Raw genomic sequence first — 23462 nt, forward strand, 5'->3', positions numbered from 1 at the left:
GTTGGGGGATGATGTGATTAAGAGCTGCTCTGCAGAGAAGGACTTGGGAGTGCTGGTTGATGAGAAGCTTGACATGAGCCGGCAATGTGCGCTCGCAGCCCAGAAGGCCAACCGTGTCCTGGGCTGCATCAAAAGCAGCGTGGCCAGCAGGGCGAGGGAAGTGATTCTGCCTGTCTATTCCTCTCTTGAGACCTCATCTGGAATAGTGTGTCCAGTTCTGCAATCCTCAATGTAAGAAGGATATGGAGCTGTTGGAACAGGTCCAGAGGAGGCTACAAAGATGATCGGAGGGCTGGAGTACCTTCCATACAAGGACAGGCTGAGAGAGTTGGGCTTGTTCAGCCTGGGGAAGAGAAGGCTCAGAGGAGATCTTATAGTGATCTTCCACTACCTGAAAGGGCTACAGGAAAGCTGGAGAGGGGCTATTCGTAAAAGGGGATAGGACCAGGGGGAATGGATATAAACTGGAGAGGGGCAGATTTAGACTGGACATTAGGAAGAATTTCTTCACGATGAGAGTGGTGAGACACTGGCACAGGTTGCCCAAGGAGGTTGTGCCTGCCCCATCCCTGGAGGTGTTCAGGGCCAGGTTGGATGGGGTCTTGGGCAGCCTGAGCTAGTGGGATGTCCCTGCCCATAGCAGGGGCGTTAGAACTAGATGATCTTTAAGGTCCCTTCCAACCCTTACCATACTATGATAATATGATACTATGAATTTCTTCCTTATGTGTATGTCCCCTAATTCTATTCTGTAGCTTAAAACTGTTACCTCTTGTCCTGTCACTGTAGGCCCTGGTAAAAAGCCTCTCTCAGTCTTTCTTACAAGCCAGTGTTACATATTGAAAGGCTGCAAGAAGGTCTCCCTGAACCATTCTCTTCACCAGGCTGAACAGACCCACCTCTCTCAGCCTGTCTTCATAGGGGCGGTCTTCAAGACAAGCATTTACGCTGTTACGCTGTTTAATAGCCTTTAATGAAAAATCTAAAAAAAAATATAATGTATGCTTGTATTTTTCTGAACTTTAGCAGAATACTCTGTTATATCTGCAATCATATCAAAGAATCAGGAGATCAAGAAATGTCAAAGAATCAGGAGATCAAGAAATGCATCTTGATTACACTTCAGAAGCAAGTGATATGAAATAATAACTTTTCCTGCAAGAGACTTAACAGGTCTAGTGGCAAATGGAAACAGGCAAATGAAACTACATTTGAACTGGGGTTTTTTTTATCCATCCAACTGCAGTTAAGCTGAATCTCAAGATTTAGGAGAAAAAAATACTTACTTAAGCTTTTGCCATGTGTTCCCGTAGGAACCTTTGCATGTGCCTTATTACAGCTGCCAGCATGCCACCTTGTTCCAAATGATGCAGTTACACTGGGATGGATTATATTTGCACTAGGTAGGGTCTGTGCCCTGAAATACACTTGGAACACACTATTTTGTATGTTCGTGCCATTGTGCCCAAGCTGGAGCCTCACAGTTGGAGTGTCAGTAAAAAGTTACACTCTTCAACAAACTGGTTAAGTAGTTCAAAACCCATTGTCAGGCCTCTTCATAGCTGCAAAGTAGGAATACTTTTATTTGCTGGTTGTTTTTCAGGGGCTTCCAGGTGTGGATTGTCTGCACTGGTGTTTTTCTATGTGTCATACGTATCCCTGCGGCTCTCCATGGTCTGTAAACCTTCTATAAATAGTGGTCAGTTAACAAAGTGAAAGTGTTTTCTCTGTAATGCAGGTTTTTGGGGGCTTTATTTATTTCAATTTTTAACTTTCCATCGTGCAATCTCCTTCCTTCATTAAGTAGAAATGAAATTTTGAGAACACCGAGGGAAGAAAAGTCAATTGTTTTCTTAATTCAAGGCTTCACTTAAATGTGTAGTTGCATAGGTTTAACTGCAGTATATGTTTATTGTTTCACTGAAGTTTATACCTGGAGCAGACCAGAATCCAATTGTGACAAGAGTGCTGAAACATCTTAGCAGGCTGCCAAGGGAAGTGGTGGAGTCTCTTTCCCTAGAGGTGTTCAAAACGCGTGTAGACATGGCACTTCTTAGCAGGCATGGTCGTGTTGGGCTGATGGTTAGACTTGGTGATCTTAGAGTTTTTTCCCAACCGTTATGATTGTGTAATTCATGGTGACAGTGCTGATTGTGGGGCTTGGAAGTAGTTTTATAGGTGGAAATTTATTTCTGGACGTAGGATATACATCCTTTGCCACTATAAATTCGGTAATCAAGTTATTCTGTGATAAGTGTTCTTTGTCTTGTAGCAGTGTCTTGAGAAGACCACGCTTCAGCTTGGGAGGTTGAATATCACTGAGCGTCTTGGCTTTTTCTTCAATATTTTTTTAAAAAGAAATATTGCCTTTTTACTGGCTGTTAATAGAAAAATGGCTTTAATATCGTCTTTGATGACATGTTTCAGATCGTGAAGGAGCAGGATAGTAGCTGACTTGTTCAACTCAGAATTTGCTTTGCATCAGAGGTCATTGTAGTTCTGGCTCTTATTTTCTGATACAGGTGCGTTTTTACTACAGCACAAATACTCCAAGGTTTGTAACTGATGTATCTCCTACTGTGGAAGTTAAAGTTGGTTTGTTACTTGCATAATAGGAAAAGTATTTCTTCTAAATAAAAATCAGGGAATAAGTATTTTTTCATACATGGGAAAACACTGCAAACTTCCCTGCAACAGCCTTCAGCTGACTTGCACAGATATTGCCTATTGAACACTATTGTGACAGCTTTTATCTGTTGTTTTCACTGAAGTTTAGCCCTTAAAGTCAAGATATCTTGATCTGAGAGACGGGGAGATAGTTAAATTACATCATCACAGAAGAATACCAACGTACTTAGCTTTAAAGCCATTGAAGACTACATTGGCACCCCTTTGTTATACAGTGTAGCTGAAAATGAACTGCAGCAATAATGAACCAATCCATCTAAATCACAGCAGCTGAACAACTGACTGTTCTATCTCAAAATGCAAATGCCTTGTGCAGAATGGATTTAATTGTAAATGTTTGCTTAGTAGGGAATATGAGCCTTTTCGTTTGTGACAATAATCGTGAATACAAAGACCAACAGAATTTTAGGGTTTACATAGCTTGTCCCTGTTCTCATAACAATATTTCAAAGTCAGTTTTTTAAAATGTACCATTTGGCTTTTTTCTAGCCAGTGAATAGAACTCTAAATGCTCAATCTCTAAGCGGTGTTTTGAAAACTGAAAGATAAATTTAGCTCTATGTATTTAGATCAGGCAGGATTTTCTGTTGTATTCCTTTCAAATCAATGTTAAGGCTTTTATATGGCTTCAGATAATAAGAGAAGAAAATGCTGACTTTCAGAGCTTGGATTTGTTTTTGCAGTGCAGAAGCGCCAAGTGTAACTTAGAGTATTAGCATTTTCTTTGAGGTTCTAGTAAGGTGCCTCTCAAATAATTAATCAAATAACTGTTAGGAATTCCTTTTCTAGTAAAACAACCGTGACCCACTCCTCTGTATTAAAATCTTCATTCTTTCTTAAGTTCTTGTAACCTGGCTGCTGAATGCAGCTTATGAGGATGAATCTCTTGTCACCAATTTGTATGAGTTAAGATAAAATAACATTACTATTTTTTGAGCAAAGGAGAAAGCTCATCAAGCTTCACTAGTATTATAAAAAGAGAGACAGTAGAAATACCTGCCTCCAGGCTGTTCCTGGGTATCTCTCTGTGTGAGGAAAGACAGATATAACTTTGAAAACACACACTCAATGTGTGCACGTTTGTGCTTCTGTTGGCATTTTGTGTGTGTGTACTTTAATAGCCTTCACATGTGGATTAGTCTTTCTGGAAAAAAAGGCACCCAAGTCTCCTGAAGAATAGGCCTTTGTGACACTGGAGGGGTTTACAGCGCTGAAGTTATGGTAAGAATTTGTAAATTTTGGCTGCTGGAGTACTTCCTTCCCCTGCTATGCTGGAAACATGTCAGTGTGGAAAAGAGGGTGTTTTTTGTTTGGTGTGTTGGTTGTTTTTTTAAATGACAATGCAAACATTCATTTCACAAATGCAGCCGCTCGTTCACATGACGCTGCTGGCTGTATATAAACGCCCTGTTGATCTTGTTCTGCAGAAGTCTTCGTTGGGCTTCCTGAGAAATGCTCTGCTGCTCTTTCAGGGGTGTGCTGTGGACTTGGGCTGTATCTGCTCAGATTGTGTTTGCCAAATTAATGTCCCTGAAAGACATGTTTTTGCTTGGAACAGGGCCCTCAAAGCTGTGATGGTTTTCTATGTCTCTTTCTCTTGTGTGTGCTTCATATATTTTATTCTGCGGCCTTGGGAATGGTTTTTGTTTTGCCTATATTCCTTGGATAAAGCTGAACCTGTTGGGGAGATATTTAGTGTTTCTTAGTTGCAAAACTGTCTTCCTCTTACATACAATGCGGCCTCTTCATGCGAATCTTATGTTGACTGTTTTAGTTTGTGGGTAGGTGAAATAGCTTGGGATGAGAGTGCGCTGCAGAGCAGAGAGGGCCAAGGGAATGCCGGGAGCTGTGCTGCCAGGTGAGCCTTCCCGATGGCCTGGAACATGGCTATGGGCTGCTCAACGCAGTTGACTTCACAGGGGTTTTCTGGAGTAACCAAGGGCAGAATTTGAGTCCAAGGCTAGACTGTCATGGTGACAAAATATTTAGAAAACATTTTCTTGCTTGAAACAAAAGCTTGGATTGTGCAAGACAAGTACCGTCCCAGTGTAATAAACGGCGCTGTGTATTTTTAAAAGGTTCTGTGTGTTCCCTGACTATCGGCTCTTGCCAGATTCAGCATGTTCAGGTAACATGAGGCATTTTTCCTCTGAGTTGTTGGCTTTACAAGCTAAGTTAATTCTCCTTCTTTACTCATTGGAGTTGCAAAAATGCAGCAGCCAAATCTGGACTCAAATTTTGAATGTAGTGGACAGCCCTGTTAAAAGCAGATGCAATGGAGCAGCAGCTCGTTTACAGGCGTGGTGGCTCAGCTGCATTAAGAGCAGTTGCTTAAAGCTTACACCTTTTTGTTGGCATAGACTGATCCGATCCTGAGTAAGCTCTATGAGTAGACTTGGTGATTGCTTTTATTGGTTAGAACGTGCTGTTCTTGCTGCAGTAGGAACCTTTTGTACTGTAGGTGTTTCATCCTTGTATAATAACTGCTATAACTTTTTTTTTTTCAGTGCCTGACAATATTTACCCTCTGACTTGAAAGGAAGCCAGAGATCTAAAGTGGCTGTAGTAGATTTTTCATCTGGAATAATAATAAAATTATTTTAAGATGAGCAAACCTGTGACAACTGCGTGAAGACTGCTAGCTAGCCGTGTACGATTCAGTTCAGCTTAACTGCACGATTTACTGACAATGCTCTTTCTTCCCAGTCTAGTCTGTTTTCCTGGGTAATATAAGTTAAGATTTCAGAGAAGAGTATGATTTTACATGTATACCGCTTTCTCTGCTTAAAGCAGTGGGTGGCCAATTTTCTTTCTGAAATAGCGACTTCTGAGCTCTATGGCAACTGTAACCAGATCGTCTGCAGAGGCTGTATTTTCTTGACCTTCAAAGAAGTTTGTATTTTGAAAGTTGCTGGAGTATACTGTTATTGGTGAAAGTGGAAAACAAAAGCAAAGCAAGGAGGGAGGGGAATACACTTTTCTAAGGTTTACATCATCTTGCATCTTTGTATGCTCGACATGTATCCTTCTCCCATTCACTACTGCTCTGAACAGGACAGAGCTTGTTCTTTACGCTGCTGCTTTGTTGCTGTCTACTAGTTCCTCTGTTGCATTGAGCTGCAAAACCAGCTGCTTTTGCTTTTCATACCTATTTTTACCATCTCTAATTTGCTATTAAGATGTTAACTTCTGCTGCCAGTTAGCCTAGCATGTCTCTGTAGTGAGACTGCAATGTGGGGGCAAACAACCACTTCTGTGCTTTCTCTTGTGTTACCCTTTCACACTTGGGAAGCAGTCCCTGTAAACAGCTGCAGTACAGATTTATTATCCTCTTTAGAAGCTCTTGCTCCTTGTGTTGGTTATAAAAGGCCTTGACAAACTTGCAGGGCATGTGTACTCAGACTGCTGTTCACTGCAATGCCCAGTATTGGTGCCTTTTTTTTTTTTTGTGTATGTATGTGTCTGTCTGGCCACCCATTGTCCTTGTTCTGTGACAGTAAACTCTGCAGAGCAGGGATGGTCTCATTGTTTTATTTGTACAGCAGGTGGCTCAGCTCCAGATGTGTGCCTGAAGTTGTGTTGTACTGCAGTAATACAAATCATGATGGTATAGGAAGCTTTGTCTAAAATAGGAAAGAAAAATGAGATTTGCTGTCATTAGTTTTGTATGTTTTTAAGGGACGTCTTTTTGGTGGGGTTTTGTGCTTGGTTTGGGGTTTTGTGTGTGGGTTTTTTGTTTTGTTCTGTTTTTTTTTTAATTAATCCTTCTGACAGGTTACTGGCAGGAATGTGCAAAAATCAGTATATATGAAGTTTCCTTCCCCCTTGAGGGAATCCTCCTCCCTGCGGCCAGAGGAGAGCTTTCTTCTCAGCAGCAGTTCCAGTCTGCCAGGAACAGGCTCCTTCACAACAGTTCTTGTTGGTGTCTTGGAGAGGTTTGTGTACTCCCGCGACTAGACTGGGCGTGCTTATGGCAAAACCTCATGTTTCTGGAGACTTTGCTCTTTTCAGGCACCATTTTAGAAGTGGAATGACACACAGCACGATGTGTGGTTACAGAAACAAGTTCACGCTTCAGAGGCCGTGCATACCTTTTTGACCATGTACAATCCTGTGCTATGTCTCTCATGATTCATGTGGTGAAATAAAACACGGAGGAACACAGAATTCATTTCTTCTTTTTATGCCCAGTTTACACAAAGAATATTTATTGATATTCATCTTTCTGCTGACTCTTAGAATCCTCAAACCAGTTACTGGAGGCAAGGAGATAAAAATGAAGGCACGTGGCCAAGCAGACTTGAGATTTTGTTCCCAAAATTTGATTTAAAAATTACAGCTTGATAAAGTTGCATTCATTCTATTTTTTGCCTTCGCATTTTTATGTTTTTTTCTCAATTCCCTCCATGTATTATTAATGTTAGGATTTCTTTTGTAGGGTGTTGAATGGCCCTGCTTTGAGTGGATAATTAGACCAGATCGCCTCTAATGGCTCCTTTCAACAAGAAATATTCTGTCATTCTTGACCAGTTTGTTTTTGGGAATCTGATGCAAAGCCCAGCTTGATTTCGAAGGAGAAGAACAGCCCCATTTGTAGAGGTTTTTGGTTTTGGTTTTGATATTCCTTGTGATGGCCATCAAACAGAAAATAAATAACAGTTCCCGTGTTGTCAACAGGCTTTTCTATTTTTCAGTGTTGATTGATCTATTCAAATACAGAAGTTGGGATTTTTTCAAGAAAAAGGTTTAAAACATGGAATAATAACTAAACCTTGCTAATTTACCACTTGTTAATGTTCTGAATCTGTGCTTCAGTTGTTTTTTGTTTATTTACTAGAACGCCTGGTTTCCTGAGATTGTGAAGCTGCTGAGAGTTTTGCTTTCGTTTGTTTGGTTGTTGTTGCTGTGAGGCTCCCTGTCAGAATACAGAAATGTTTCTAACCTCATTGCAGCCTTTCTCTTTCACCCCTTTGTGTTCTTAGTGTAAAAGAAGGGTGAGAGGCTTGTTTCCAGGGTGAAGGAGGGGTAGCAGGATGTGTGGTGAGAGTAGCTCTGTTTTTTGGTCCTCTGCAGGCAAGGCTTCAGTTATTTTATGTCACTGGGTGGAAGTTAAGTTAGGTGTCTTTGATGATTGCCTTCAGCTATAGCTGGTTGGCTGCAGCTCCTTGAGAACTCTGACCGTGGCAGAAGTGCTGTGCTCTAGATTAACGTCGTGCTGCTGGTTGTTGAAGTTTACAGCAAGAGGCCGTTACACAAGTAGAGACCTGGGCCATAAGGTCCAGTTTATCAGCAGTGATGGATAAGATAGTCTGCTGATAGCAGAGGCAACCTGGAAGCTCAGCATGATCTGGTGCCCTCAGCTAGCATCAGCCCACAAATTTCTGCCTTTGTCCCTATCAGAATAGTGACTGTGCCCTTCATCGAGGCTGGTTTGTGCTGGTGTAGCAGCATTCTATAATCTTTGGCTGTTATGATGAATCAGGCTTAAAAAAAAACAAAACAGGTGATCCATAGGGTGATGGATCTCTGCTGCTTATTCCAGGGTAGCAGTCACTTCAAACCGTTGACATTAAATGCCATTTTATTAATGCTCTTAAGTTGTAGAAGCATGTTTCACAACTGGTGATCTGGATGGCTGCAACTCGAGTCCCAAAGGACAGAGTAAATTTTGGACATGAGATGCCATTTCACTCAGAAAAGAGAGCCTTAGAGGGCAGGGTTGAAGTCTGGTTTGGCCAGAAATGGGAAACCATGAGCAGTCTCCAGTCTCTGGAATTTGTTTTATCTGAGACAAGATTGTTGTGTGAAGTCTGGAGTCAGGCTCTCCATATAAAACTGCATCACCTCTGTGTTTAGATCTCTGTCTGAAATGAGATAGCTGTAGCCCCAAAGGGATTTCTTTTGTTTCTTGTTGGTTTATAATGTGACATCTCCAGAACATCCAGCTTCTTGAAGGATAGGTGTCTAATACCAGCTTCCTATTAAAACTTTCACTAATTTTTTTAAAAATCATACTTATGACCTGCCGGGAATTTGTTGTTCACTTTTCTACTTTGAAAACTTGATGCATCTTCCTTCCTTTTCTCACAATACCAGGATAGTGCTGACTATTTTGGAAATCGCTTTCTTTGTTCAGATTTGGACTTCTGAATGCAAACAATACCTGCATCTGATACCCGCTTCCATTTTTGCTGGGCTGGACAAAATGTATAGGCATTCTCCATTCCTTGTTGTCTGGGGAAGATAAGCAGGTCGAACTGAAGACAGAGCATCTAGAAGCTGAAGACATGGCTGGTGTATTAGAGTACCGTCCTGGAACTGAGAATCGAAGCCAGTCCTCCCCTGCTCTGCCACAAACTTCCTCCTATACGATCGTCTCGGATAAGGTTATTTTTATCTCTCTGTGCCCCAGTTCCCTATCTGTAAAATGGTGATAACAGCACTTCCCTACTTCACAGGGATGTTGTGAGGACAAATGCAGCTCAGACTGTGGGACTCTTGGATATTGTGGTAACTGGAGGAACAGATGGGAAAAGGGAAATGTTCCACATAAAAGCTTTCTGTTCTTCAAGTGCATTGGTGAGTTACAGCACTGATGTGAGTGTAGTTTTCACTGAAGTCATGGCTTGACTGATGCCATGTCTTTTTCCCTTGCTCACCACTGAATGCGTACTAGCTTAAGGTCCTTGCTAAATGCTGTTGTTTGCATCCTTGGCTGAAGGCTCTGAGAGCTCGGGAACCTGTACGAGACTTGCTACTCTTTGTGTTTGCCAGTGTGGGCTGCTCACAGGCACTGAATGGAGTACGTGCTTCTGGCAGCAGCCACCCAGTGCGTTTCATAGAGTCACTTGGACCATGGAAGGAGTTAAAGATGTGTATGACTGGATTCTCACTTGTGAAATTCAAAGAACTGTAGCAGTTACTCTGAGCAAGCTATGGACTGCAGTCTGTCCAGAAGAAAACAATTGTCCTTGACATAACTGGTTAAATTTCAGAGAAACCACATCCTTTGTGTTGCCACTGACAACATAACATTCCTTAACGTTTGATTTCAAGTAGTGCTTTATTACCCAGCTGTACATGCAAACATACTTTCTTCGGAAGAATTTCTGTCCAAAGACACCACAAGAAGAGTGGTGTCTCTTTCTGTTTTAATGTGGACTTTGTAGTACTTTTTATATATAGTACAAGGTAAGAGACAGGAAACCTGTCTGCTTGACACTTACATTGTCACATGTCCAAAGGGAAGGCTGTGGTGAGTTGAGTATTTGTTCAGTCAAATCTTGCTCATGCAAATTTCAAGTTTATTTTTGGGGAGCTTTTTGGGCCAAGAGGTAGGAGTGTACTTCATTTATCGCTTGCTCCTTGAAACATGCGGCTCATGTCATCTTCCTTGTTCACCTGCTTTGATAAATTCTATATTTAGTTGTCTCTGCCCATCTACTTGAACAGGACAAAAATAACTTCAGTGTAATCCATCCTTTCTGGCCTTTCCTCTCCACCCCTTCCCTCCCCTTTCCTGCTGCTGGGTTTAGGGCATTCAGTTGTTTGGGAAGTGGTGGATTTTTTTGTTTGTTTTGCTTTGTTTCCTTACAATTAGGGCTGGGGGGCAGGAGAAAACATTTATACCCTGCAATAAAATTGTTGTGAAGAGTATGTAAACTGTCAGGAACACTTCCTCCTCTCTTATAGCATTTGCCAAGAGGTCAGAGTATGTGCAGAGTGCGTGGAGGGAGGTGGAGCAGGGAGGTTGGGAAATGGCTTGCATGTGGCATACATCTGTCTGACAAAGAGCCAACCGTGCCAGGGGATAAATGGACAAACAAATAGTGTTTCAGTTCTGAACTCAGAGGTTGGACCTAAAGTTTGCGCAGGAGCAACTTTTCAGATAAGTTTCTGATGGACCTTGACTCCTGTTGTGCAAGTGTAGTGTAGTAGCTAGCACTGAGGAGACTAAACCCCTGCTGAGGAGAGGATATACGCATAGGTGGTGCTTTGCATGGCCTCTCCTGTGTCCCACGATGGACATACAATCAACATCCACGGCCAGCTATGATGATATATGTTTTTATCTGCAAATTGAATAAAGAATGTTCACTGAACATACAGAAGTGCTTTCTGCCCAAGTTATGAGAAGTATTGTCTTCCATTATAAAGCTGATAGGGATTTGAGGGAAACTGTATTGCTTTGGTGAAACTGCTCTCAGATACAGCCTGCAGAGTTTTTGTACCTTGAGCCGGGTGTTGGATATGTTGTTGTTCCTGACAGACTCATTGTCTGGAGGTGCAGGGTGAGTGTGTTTTCCCATCAAAAAAAATTCACGTTTTATAACCTCACTGATTTTTAGGTTGTGTTAAAAATGGTGATGAAGCACAGAAAGGTTGAGGGGGAAAAAAGCCCTTAGTTAGCGTGTAACAGGATTCAAGTTATTTCTTGTTGAAATTTTTCATTTGGTTATCAGCTTTTCGAAAGGAAGTGAGAATTTTTTCTTTTTTTACTTCTTTTTGCAATTCATAGAATTACTGCAGAGCAGGAGGAAGAAAGAATTGGCTTTGAAAACTGGTCACCGTTTTAAAGATTAAATTTTCTTTTCTTCCTCCTCTTTTGCTTGTGTGCCAACAAGGGCCACAGCCCTGTGACAGTGTCAGGGCAGCCGTGCTGCTGTGTGTGGAGGACAACTTGCTGGAGAACACCCAATCGTGTAGGGACTTCATAGAATCATAGAGCGGTTTGTGTTGGAAGGGACCTTAAGTATCATCCAGTTCCAACCCCCCTGCCATGGGCAGGGACTCCTCCCACTAGGCTGCTCAAAGCCTCATCCAGCCTGGCTTGGAATACCTCCAGGGATGGGGCAGACACTACTTCTCTGGGCAATCTGTGCCAGTTCCTCACCACCCTCACAGTAAAAAATTACTTCCTAATATCTAATCTAAATCTCCCCATTCTCCCTTGCCCTGTCCCTGCACTCTCTGATAAAAAGCCCCTCTCCAGCTTTCCTGTAGACTCCTTTAAGTACTGAAAGCTACTATAATGTCTCCCTGAAGCTTTCTCTTGTTTGGGCTGAACTCTTTCAGCCTGTCCTCCTATGAGAGGTGCTTCAGCCCTGTGTTCACTTTTGTGGCCTCCTTTGGATCTGCTCTAGCAGATCCATATCCTTCCTGTGCTGAGGACTCCAGAACTGAATGCATTACTCGGATGAAGTCTCATGAGTGTGGAGTACTGGGGCAGAATCTTCTACCTCGACTTCTGAGAGGTGAGATGTGTTGGGCAGTACAGTGGAGCTGCTAACCAAACCTGGCTTTCACTTAGGAGCCTGATTCCCAGTTTGCGCCCCCAGGCTATGGATTTGTACCAGGGCTCCCTACCCGAGCCTGTCTTGCCACCTCACCTCTGTGGGGTGGCATCCGCTGCCTTGGCCCTCGGGCTCTGTCCTGCTTTCACAAACACAAATAAGCACTCTGGGTGTTTAAAGAGGAGCGGGTCCCAAATTGAGAGTGTGCTTATGGTTCCAGGTGTGGTGTAATCCTGTTAGTAGCCTGGGTTGTTGTGATTGTACCAGGCAGGCCAGGCTGCCTCACAGGCATCTGCTTCTCTGCTTATTGAGTCAAGTCAATATCTTCAAAACTGTTATTTTCACTGTAATGATGGATTAGGCTTGTCACACTTTACAGAATTTTGTCTGGTGTGTTTAATAAAAGAAAATAGATTCTAATGCTTATTATTTCTGAAGTCCAATACATCTGAACTAAAGCTCAGTGTATGCAAGACAAACTACGCTTTAATTTTACAATTGTCTGATGGGACTTTGCGATTTATTTGTTGTTACTTCCTTAATGATGCTGCAGTCAGAGGCACTGTTTTGCTAAATGTTGTGTAAAAAGTAAATTGTAGCACAGCAGATGTTGGTATTTGGATGGATGTCGGTGCAATGGGGGGACAGCAACAGTCATCTCTGTCAGCTGTCTTCAGGCTCGGCAGGCCTGCTGCGTGGTTACTTTGGTGTGTAAAAACAGCTCGTTTTGCAACTGGGAAGTTTGGCATTACATTTGGCACAGAGCCATGTAACTGGGTTAACACAAGTGTTTATCCAGCGATTTTCTCAAAATTGTTAACTTGGAGAAAATGTTTATTAAATTTCAGTACAAAGCAAGCGGGAAATATGGCTTTTTTAGAAGGCATCACCATTCGTAATGCTAAAACCCTTTTTTATTCTTATTTCCTCCACCCCAAATGTCTTTACTATTTTATCATCAACCTTTTTGTAGCTTATTGTTTATCATTTCCTTTTTAAAGATTAAAACGCAAGCATACCTGATGAAATAGAAGGTATATAGAGTGTAACCACCTCTCTCTCCATCCTGTGTGCTCTTATGAATTAGGTGCAAAGAACTGAAGACTGCAAATGAAGCGATTTAATTACCAACACCCCCGTTTGGTAGAAATTCCAACTGCAGTGTGGAATGGGAGCCCTCATCTGCAGAACAGTTGATTTTTGCATGATAAATTACTGTAGATTTTACCTTTGGGTTAAGTACAAGAATCCCTGCAGACTATCAAGATTTTTTTTGCAGAATTCCTGTCAATATTGGACATATTTCTTTATGGAAGGTAGGAGTTTGGACTGCATTTTTAGTAAGGAGGGTCAGGAGAAAGCAGTTGTTTTGCAAAGATGAAGCAGTTTCGATCACATTTTATGCCTGAAATTGGGAACCTGTTGAATTACGGTTCAGGAGACTTTGTCGTAATGAAGGAATTTAGTTTGGATTAATTTTTGTAATCCATTTTAATCTTGTACTGCCTGTGTGATTAAATAACTGAATCTCTTCATTGCTTAGAAAGCCTCCCATTTCTTTTGGAAAGGGAAAATGATTAAACTAGGAAATTCAGATTCTCTGGTGAGAGGAAGGAAAGTGTAAAGAGAAACATGTTATCAAACCAGTGATGGTGACCCAGCAGTGGACTTGTGCGTAGTTAATTTTGTAGCTGAACTGCAATTTTATCACTAAAGATAATATCAAGACCGTAATTTCCATGTGGGTCCTTTATCTTCTTTTCTCTTTTAAAGGAGACGCGTTACCCATACCTTCCTATATCTGTACCCAACCATGGCTTCAATTAGTGGCAGATCAGCCACTAAAAATGTGCAGTGGCTGCTTTTTGGAAACTCTTTTTGTCTCTTAGATTGAATCCTGATGTTAAAATGGCTTTCTCACATTATGGAGAGGGAGGGAGAAATAAATGCAAGAAACGATTAATTTGGGAATATTCTAAAATGTATAACTTCCTCAGACCAGAGAGTGGGCTGAGCCTTCATGGCCAACCTGGCTTTAGGAAGAGCTCACTGTGAGCATTTGCTCTGCCTGTGTTTGCCTGTGAAAGAGCAGGATCAGTGTGGTGATGTTCTGCACTCGACACCACACTCTGCATTAGTTCTGTTTAACGTATGTACATGTGCATTTAAAGGATGTAGCTTTGCTATTTTAAATTATCTTGGTTGGATCTGGCTGTGTTTCAAGAATGAAGTCCTGAATGGGGAGAAATATTCTCTTCCCTCGAGCTGGGCATGACCTGCTGTTCCAGCATCCCCCACTGCACCTGAGGCAGGACCAGGACTAGGACCAGTGATGGCCATGGGGCGAGGGTCAACCTGCCACCTCTCTGCTTGTGCTCTCAGCAGCCCGGAGTCATCCTCTCTGCCCAGCAAAGACCCAGTGCCAGGGAAACCGGGCATGTCCCTTTGTCAGCATCCTTCTCTCTGATGCAGCAGACTCTAGCCAGAATTGTGGCAGCCACATTTTGGCTCTTCTCTGCCACACTCTTCCCCCTCCACAACGTGCCTCTATCCTCCCCCTTTCTCCTGCTCCCCTCTCATCTGATTGGCAGCAACGGCAGAGGTTTCAGGGTGGCCTTGCTTGGCTTGACCCTGAGATGGCAGAGGAGCCCCTAGCAGCTGCCACTGGAGCTGATGGCATCAAATCAGGGACCGGTGGAAGAAAATCCTGTAACCAGAGCGTGTGCTGAGCATCAAATGACAAAGCGGAGTTTGCATGCAGGGTTTTCTGTATGTGTGCATGTACTGTCTGTCCTTTGCAGAAGTCCCTGAGGCACGAACGCGGCCCCTGATGACCTTCTTCAGGAATGTTACCCCAGGTGACCTGTAGGGTTTCTCTCTCTCAATCTCTCTCTCTTTTTTTAATATTTTATAAACGAAACAAAACAAAGCAAAGAATCCCCAACCCTCATATGACTTTGAAGCTTTTTTTTTTTCTGGCTTTCTGGTGTTCTTACACTTGGAAGTATGGGAATCTCACTGTTATGGGTGGTTGCTGTAGTTATCGCAAGTTCTCCTACAAACTCAAAAGGACAGCTGTAACCTGGCTATGCAAGGGATGTGTCCTGGTGTTTGTTTTGCTTCTGTTCTTTGGGACATAGTGGTAAGAGTGGGAAGATGAACTACAGAGAGTGGGATATGCTCAGTTTTGAGATGGGGGCTTTTAGGGTTCAGGTGATAGAGGGGATGATCATGGTGAAGAGCAGTTATATGGTGCATTTCACTTGGAAAATCAGGTGTGGAGGAAAGGTGGCTCTGATGCAGCCGTCCCTGCCCTCCCTCCCAGTGGGGCAAGTGCCAGGTTTGATACCACAGAAATTGGTGCGAGTTTAGGGTTGGCTGGGGGTAAGGAATGCTGTTTATTTCTCCTCTGGGAACAGAATCGGGTTTAAAAGAGAGGATTGGAATTTTTGCTCTGTCTTCCCAAAACAACCGTATAGGGCACTGCAAGCTGGAAAGCGCAATTCAACCTCCCATATTCCTGTGCTGATCCATCTGCTTTTTGCTTCTGTGTGGTGAATCCCTTTCATTTTTTGTGCTTTTCTAACAACAAAAAGTGTCTTTGAAGTACCAAAATGCTGTTGCAACATGAAAATTCATAGTAACAGTGTCAAGGTAGATGAGGTTTTATTCAGTCTCTATTCAGGTAGGTCTTTATTCCATTCGTCCTTGTCTAAAAAACTTATTTTTTCAGTGACTGACTGGAATAACATCTGTCCTGGAGCTCAGAGCTGTTAGGGAGAGGTATGATGAGTTTGCTATAATAGATGACTTTGGGGTTCAAAAACAATTAGTCATTGATCGTATATAAGTGTTTATAGTAGTACATATGTGTATTTCAGTGTTATGAGACTAAATTGTGGCACTACTGGAATCCGGCAGGAATTTTGCTGTTTGATTATATTGTGACTCAATGTAATTACTGTTTACTGTAAAAATAAATCAATTCTAATGGTGTTTAAGGTGGCACAAGTGTGTCTTGCTTAGCCTGTGACCTGTGGCGGCAGCAACATGGGTTGTGCTCTGCTTTATGGTAACAACACGCCTCGGTCCAAGGCACAAAAATCCTTGGCAAAGTTTCTTACGTCTGTGTCACTTGGCTAAGCTTAGCACCAGAGCGACGGTGGCTGTTTGCTCTCATGTTACCCAGTGGTGAAGTTGCTTTAATAAATTCTCAGTATGCAGTTAAGTTACTTAGCAAAATTCCTCTGAACTAAGGAAGGAACTCCTGTTATCTGGAGGAGACTTCTATTGCTGAGTTTGGGGTAGTGACTCAGTAAAAGTTATCTGTGGAATACTAAATTTGGAGGCGTAACCAGGAGGTTGCCATGATAACAAATATTAGAACTTGCTTTCTGGGAAGTGCTTGTAATTTTTCCATTGATGGCCATTAAATGGCTCAAGATAAATGAAACATTTTATTAGAACTAACATGGTCTCCCTGTGCACCTCCAGGGTTTTGCAGGCTTGCCAGTGATGAAATGAAAAGGGAAATGCAGATCAGTCCCAGCCCTATGAACAGAACACCCCGTTTTTTATGTTGCTTCTATTTTTTTGCCATTGAAATATTTGCTTAACTTGGCTTTTCTGCATCTTTCTATGAAATATTTACCCAGTAACTGTTTATATAAACATGTTTAAAATACTGCATTGATGTTTTTTCTTGGTACTTTTAAGCAATTTCCCGATGCACAGCATGGTCACACAATTACTGGTAATGCTTTTATTGTAAGTGGCCTAAAACAACTCTGTGTATTTATGTTCAGAATTAGGACTCAAACCCAGAAGCTAAAGGATAACAATACGATGTGTTAATTTCTTACCCTCCATAAATTGCTTATTTATAAAAGTCCATGTTCTGCAGCTTAATTTTGACAAATAGAGCTTTTTTGGCCATTTCAAACCGCCTCTGAAGCTGGTCTATATAATCTGTTTTAGAAAAGCTGCCGTTTCCATAAATCTCCCCTAATGTCCCTTAGCCTTTTTTTCACCATTTCTTTGCAATTCCCTGAGGTTTTGATTCGCATTGTGAATGACACAATGATCCAGTAACAGGAGCCTGGAAGAGTGAGCCAGGGACCCAAGTCCTCGCTGCTAATGTTTTGTGCACGGCTGTGTCCTGCTTTTTCCTTCCCCTGCTCTTGCTTTCCCGTGGGCATGCACGCCCCACACTCCCCTTTCCAAGTTACCAGCTCACCTCTCAGCTTCACCAACTTTAGGATTTTAAATGGGAGCCTCTGCTGAGTACTTTCTAGGTTTAACGTTCACAAAGCAAACAAATGCATCATAAAATCACTCTCTTAATCTGCTTTTTTTTTTTTTTTTTTTAATGGGACAGAGTGGAGGGAGGGACCTAGAATCAATTTTTACTCAATTAGTGATGCTTTTCGTGCACATCCTCTGTGTGTAGTCAGCCCTAGGAGTAGGAGGTAAAACTTCGGACTTTATTTTCTTTAATCTCGGGAGAAGCATTGGTTTGTGTGCGTTTCTTTGCTTTGTCCCCTATTACACTGTCAGTCTCTAGACAGGATTTACTGAATGGAAAAAAAACCTGAGTACGTCACTTTCAAATAAGGCGTGTGTTCAGATAAGCGCAAAAGGCATGGCTAAGGGTGCTTGAGCTAAGAGGTGAAATAACTAAACCAGCTTTTAGATGAAGACCAGAAAAGCCCTTCCTTGTTCAAATACACTAGGGTGTGGCCTGTTTGGTGTTTTTGGTTTCGTTGTTCGTTTTTTTTTTTTTTTTTCTTTTTAGTAGAGTTCATAAAATCTTCAGAGGATTAAGTCACACCCTTTATATAAATACACGCGGTGTATTTAAGAGCCTGATTTGCAGAAATACTGATTGTATTAACTTCGGATTGAGCTCGAGGAATAGCTCTAGGTACCTCCCACCCTCCTCTAAGGGAAGATATTTAAAAAGTTGTGAAGGCTTATTAGCTTATTAGCCTTGTTAGCTGCTTGTGCTGTTTTCTATTATAGTGTCAAGGTAGAAATTACTTGGGGAGAAATAATTGTTCCATGCAATTGTTCCACTCAGTTCAGTGAATCTGACACCTCCTCTGTCATGTTTATTTATTTATAAAAATGAGAGAGAGTTGGGCATCTGTCAAAAGCAGAGGAATGCGTAGCGGCACTTTCTGTTATGGGAACATTTTATTTTCTTAAACTGTTCTACCTGCTTGCAAGCATGTTACAAATCAGATTTTTGTTGTGTTGGAATTGTGTTGGACACCTCATGGTAGTCTTAAGTCCTTTTGCTCCCACCATGAGGTAGTAGAGATGCAATTCACTCTGAGGTTGTTTTCAGTGTAGCTTAGAAAAATCACTTTATAGTTTCCTGTAATTTATGTAGCTATCCTTAAAACTGCTGTTTTTAATGAAAGTTCATTTACATCTTCTCCCACTGGAGACAGCTGTAGGTTAGGACTAGCCTGACTAAGCTGTGCCAAAGGTAGGAGTAAGGAGTTTTTTACATGCTGATTAATTCTCTTTTGCTCCTTTGGGAATATCTGGTATTGCTTAAATTGATTGCTGTAAGCAATATGGCAACATTTTTGACCTTCTAAACTGAAACTCAGCAAAAAACACCAAACAAACAAAAAAAAGATAAACCTTTTCAGTGTCAGTTTTACATAACCATACAGTTGAAACGCAGTGATAAAAACAATATACAGCAGTGTCATCCCCTGTAGTGGTGGTGTTGACTGGTGATCTCAAACACTTTAACAGAGGTGGAATTGGACAGTGTGGTAGTTGTCCATCTCCTGCATGGAGAACGTTTTAGGTGAGAATTCGTTCTACTTTCTCCCTAATCTGGCTTCTCATCTCTCCCATAGCCTAGCTTTGTGAATCGGAGCACCCATTCCTTGCCTTCCTTAGGTGTTTCCCATCTGCGTTGTTGTGTAACTGAAGACAGAGGTAGCTTCCAACATGCTTATTTTCCTTCACCCATAGAGCTTTGTGGGGAGCATTAATCCAGGGCTGTTTGTTGCTCTCTGAAGTGGATGTACAGCTGTGGGGTGCCAGATGACCAGGAGCGAGGCTCCCTTTGCTGCCCCAAGGCCGAACTGTGCTGCTGTTCCCCAGCTCCCCTCTTCCTTGCCCCCCTCCCCAAATTCCCCCAAGATATGATAATGAAGCAGGTGCCCTGTATTGCAGCTTTGTGTGAGCGTGAGAAACGCCAGTAGGTTTAGAATAGCGAGAGCCAAGCTGGAGGAGGAGGAGGAGGAGGCATTTCTTCTTAACCTGTTGGCAGTCCCATCAGTCATGGCCATGCGGGCTGCCGGTGCACCGCACGACCGACCAGCTGCCCAAGGGAGAATAAAGCGGGGAGTGGATTTGCTGTGCCCCAAATCAGCCCATTGCGACTGTGGGACTCCACGTCAGGATGGCGACAGGCACAGAGGAGCAGGACAGCGGGCAAGCTCCCTGTCGGGAACAGCTCCAGCAGGAGTAGCCCCGGACGCCTCATTGAGATTCAGGGCACAGGCAGTGCCTCCGCAGCTGTACGCGGCTGAGGGGGCATCCAGAGAGGGGCCAACACAAAATCATCAAAGAACCGGCCCCTTCGCTGCGCCTCTGAATGGCCAGACAAACCAGAGGTCCTGCTCGCTCCGCCAGCGTGTTGGGAAAGACATTAGCATAACCTCTTTTTCCTTTCTTTCTTTCTTTCTTGCTTTCTTTCTTTCTCTTTTTCGCTTTCCTCAAGCTACTGAAAACCTGGCACTGTGTTTCAGTATCTTGCTCTGACCATTTGTTGAGGGAAGGGAAGTGCTGCACCAGCCTGGTGGGTGTCTGTGCGGCTATTAAAAAAAAAAAAAATATTTGAACTGGGAGTTTTCATTCAGGTCACCCTGGACTTAATTGTTTGGTGTCAGGTCGTTAAGATCCAGAATTAGCTCCCTGCCTTTGGAAAGAGCTTGCTTCCGAGTGCTTTAGAAATGCAAAGGCAAGTTTTCAAGCCCTGCTTTCTTTTTCCAAATCTGTTTTGATTTTTGGTTTTGAAGGGAGCGAGCACTTACCCTGTTTACCCAAGCAGCAGAAACTAACTATAAATCCTGGTCCCGCTCTTCAGCACACAGGAGATGGCAGCTCCTGAAAGCTTCACATCTTTAAGGAAGCTGGCATCTGTTTCGTGAAACCTTATTAGGCCAACAGGATGCAGACCACTTCTTGGCCATTGAAGTCTCAGAAATGAGTCATTCCCCCTTTGACCGGTGGCACATTAGTGCTGGGATTGGCATCACTTTTGTGTTTCACTCCGACAACTCAGGGCTGTACAATCAAGGAATGTCATACATCTTTTGGAGCGTGTGGGAACATAGAGAAGGCTTGCATAACTCAAAAGCACTAATATTGGAGTGTTAACCTTAATTGTAATTAATGGTGCTGCTTCTGATGCTCAGAGCATAAAGTTTAATGCATTATTTATCCACAGATTTGTGTTAGCCACTTGAGTGCATTTAATATAACTGAGATTTTGTTTTCAGTCAGTGCTCCTGGGCTCCTTCTGGTTACTTTGGGGCATAAGAAAGTTAATTGTTGGCCCAGTGCTTTTGTAAATATCAAGGCTATCATTGGATGCTGACTTGGTTAACCTAATAATTTTTTTTTTCAAACCATTGGTATGTATGAGTTGATTTTTTTTTTTTAAAAAAAAGCAGAGGCTTCTTAAATATAGTCTGTTCTGAATTAAGGGGTGTGGTGTTGGCTTTGAATGAGCTTGATGCAGCAACAAGCATGCAGCAGTTGGTAAATAAAGATGGATTTTCTTTTGTTCTGCTGGTGCTTGCTGCTCATTATTCTCCACTTACCCCGTGAGCTTCCCAGGGAGTGGCAGCTGTTTCTGATGTTAGACACTCTATCAGTGGTAGACAGCTCCAGATTCAGTGAGAAACTGTTGTGGGGAGGAGAGGAAAATAACCTAACCCTGCATTATTGTAAATCCTCAGTAGAATTAACTTTTCATGAACCAAAAGAGTTTTGTGTTTAACTTTTTCGGAAATATTCAGGCATAAGCATGCTTTGCAGTACGTGTTACTGTGAAAAAGCTTCTCTGGCATGAGGTGGATTTACAATCTAAGTGTGCATTAAGTATTTTAATGTGCTGTGTGCGGGGGCAGATACAAGGCAATAAAGGGAAATCGGTCTATAACAGTATTTCCACATATATACAGTTTGGGAATCTTTGCAATTTGGAAATTGCTTGGACTGACGAGAATGGTACATAAAGATTTTAAATAACAAATCTAGCAAGCTACAGAGGAGTCTGTTTGGTTCCAGGATTTTATATGTAGGATTTATAACCCATGCTTTTGCTTTCCTGTCTCTGCAATGTTAGCATTCTGTTACTGAAAACAAAGAAGGCTCTGCCAGGGCATTACACAAGCAATGAATCACAGGGGAAAAAATGTTTTGCTTTGTAAATTGTTCACTTTTCCATGGTGGATGATTATTAATTATTTTTTTTTAGCGTTGTCTGATAGAATTTGCCACACATGCTTGCATTTACTGTACTCGGTACAATTCTTCTGGTGTGACTACATAACTACTAATATTAGTGACTTCAAGTAACTTCTTGCTTGTGATTCTTAAAAACAAAACCACAACAGGAACAAAAAACCCAGGCCAAAAATTGAAACAACTCAGTTCACTCTTAAGGCATGACAGCTTACTGAGTAGTGTATCAGAGGAAGGAAAAGGTGTTAATGTTTTTCAGTCAGCTTTGTCCTAGTGGTTCCACATAATTATTTTTTCTCTGTATTGACAAACTCCTTTTCTGCTAAAAATGCTCGAGTTTGCTGTCAGAATCGATGTGGTCCTCCTCACAGGTTGTAAGAAGTCTATAGTTTTTAGCTAATCATAAAAATAGAAACTAATTTCCAAATGTTATGTGCTTTGTATGTTTTCTCGATGGCTGCATTGGTGAATCTGTGTTTCAGAACTTCTGTAGAGGAATGATAGTTTGCTCAGACTTGAATGTAAAATTATACTTGCAGATTATCTGATTGGGAAGTTACCCACCAGGCAATGTGTTGGCACTTTGCTGCAGGACGCAGAAGTATAAGCTCAGTGTGTTAAGATAATAGCAGTTATACCACAGATGCTGCCGTGTGCCTCATAGTTGCCTTGGCAAGAGCAATAATCAATAACTTGTATGATTGCCATATTGCAGTATTCATTATGCTCCAGATATGGGGAAAAAGAAGTTTAAAATCATGCTACTTATTTGCAGGGTAAAAAGGTGGATCAGGAGCCAGAACCAGCTAAAGCAATGGATAAGGGAAGGTCGAAGTATAACGGTGCATGCAAAATGCCTGGCAGTAATGAAGTCTTTAATTTTTCACACAGAAAGAGTGAAGGAAGAGTGAGTGTGGAGGAGGATGCTGTATATGTATGGGGTATACCATTTTAAAGCCTATGTGATTAATCCTGTTAGATGATGTGTTTCTAACAGAGAAACAGATCGGTGAAATAAAGCTGTAAGAAGGTACAAGAGCCAAACATAAGCAACTAACCTAGAAGGAAGAGTCTCTTGCGGTGGTACAGTGTAATTTTGTGTAAAATTATGCATACCTCACTGAAAATAACCAGGTAATAATTTCTGAATTTGCAAAAAATGAATACCTACTCTATAAAAACCAGTGGGGAAGACGTGTAGCGTATATTAGGGAGTAAGGAAATGGAAACTCGCTGTCCTGCCCTTTTTCAGATATTTTTCATCCCATCCAATCTGGATTTAGCCCGAGTGCAGGTATGATTAGGAGTTTGTGATGGTTCCTAGGTCTCCTGGATCTTCTCTGTGCAAGAGAAGAAAATACCAATGATTCAAGTATGTACCAGTTTGTTCTGAAATTATGATAGTCCAGGCAGCCACCTTTCTGTCCTGCTTACTTGGGAAACTTCTTGGCAAGAGCTAGGTTGAGTGCACCATGTATCTTCTTGTCCCTGTAGTCACATCTGTGGTGTAATAGTAATGAGATTGCAGTAATCTCACTGATCTGGACTGAGTTGGACTGATAATTTAGATGTGAAAGGCTTCATAATCTCTTACTGATCCCAGAAAGTTTGTAGGTTTTAATTAAGGTCAGAATTAAAAAGATGACAACAAAACCTTCTACGCTTTCTGCCTTGCTTATAAATGTTAAGCCGTGCCAGCTCTAGGTGAGTTCTTCTGAAACTGCTAAAGCATTACATTTTTTTAAACCCCTTATATGTTAGTGTAGTACTTGCAGAAAGAGAGGAGGTCTGTGGGGAAAGGAAGGAAGCAAAACAGTTGCAGGGCAGTTCCTGCAGTAGGGTGCATATCACCAGAGGAGAGCCAAGCAGCAGGCAAAGAGACTGTGAGCGGGACGTGGGAAAACGGGGGAGCAGCAGAAAGTTGCCAGAGCCAGTAAATCCATGGAGCCTTTTCTTCTCACTGCTTTTGGTGGTTGGTTG

At 42.1% G+C, this 23462-nt stretch overlaps 1 protein-coding gene across 4 annotated transcripts in view; it reads left to right on the forward strand.

The window, feature by feature from the left end:
- The window catches only part of AKT1 (AKT serine/threonine kinase 1), a 76900-nt gene that overhangs the window by 16528 nt on the left and 36910 nt on the right, over positions 1–23462 (forward strand). Inside the window, exons 1-2 of one of the 4 annotated variants that reach the window (XM_054067645.1) lie at positions 8961–9074; positions 9147–9267. The exons of the other annotated variants lie outside the window; for them this stretch is intronic. Coding sequence (XP_053923620.1) covers positions 8976–9074; positions 9147–9267 — 220 coding nt within the window. The 5' untranslated portion in view covers positions 8961–8975. Of the gene's footprint in view, positions 1–8960; positions 9075–9146; positions 9268–23462 lie in introns of those variants that run through there. 4 annotated transcript variants of the gene reach the window in all.

The sequence above is a fragment of the Cuculus canorus genome, chromosome 5 (assembly GCF_017976375.1).
Source record: "Cuculus canorus isolate bCucCan1 chromosome 5, bCucCan1.pri, whole genome shotgun sequence".
Lineage (NCBI taxonomy): Eukaryota > Metazoa > Chordata > Aves > Cuculiformes > Cuculidae > Cuculus > Cuculus canorus.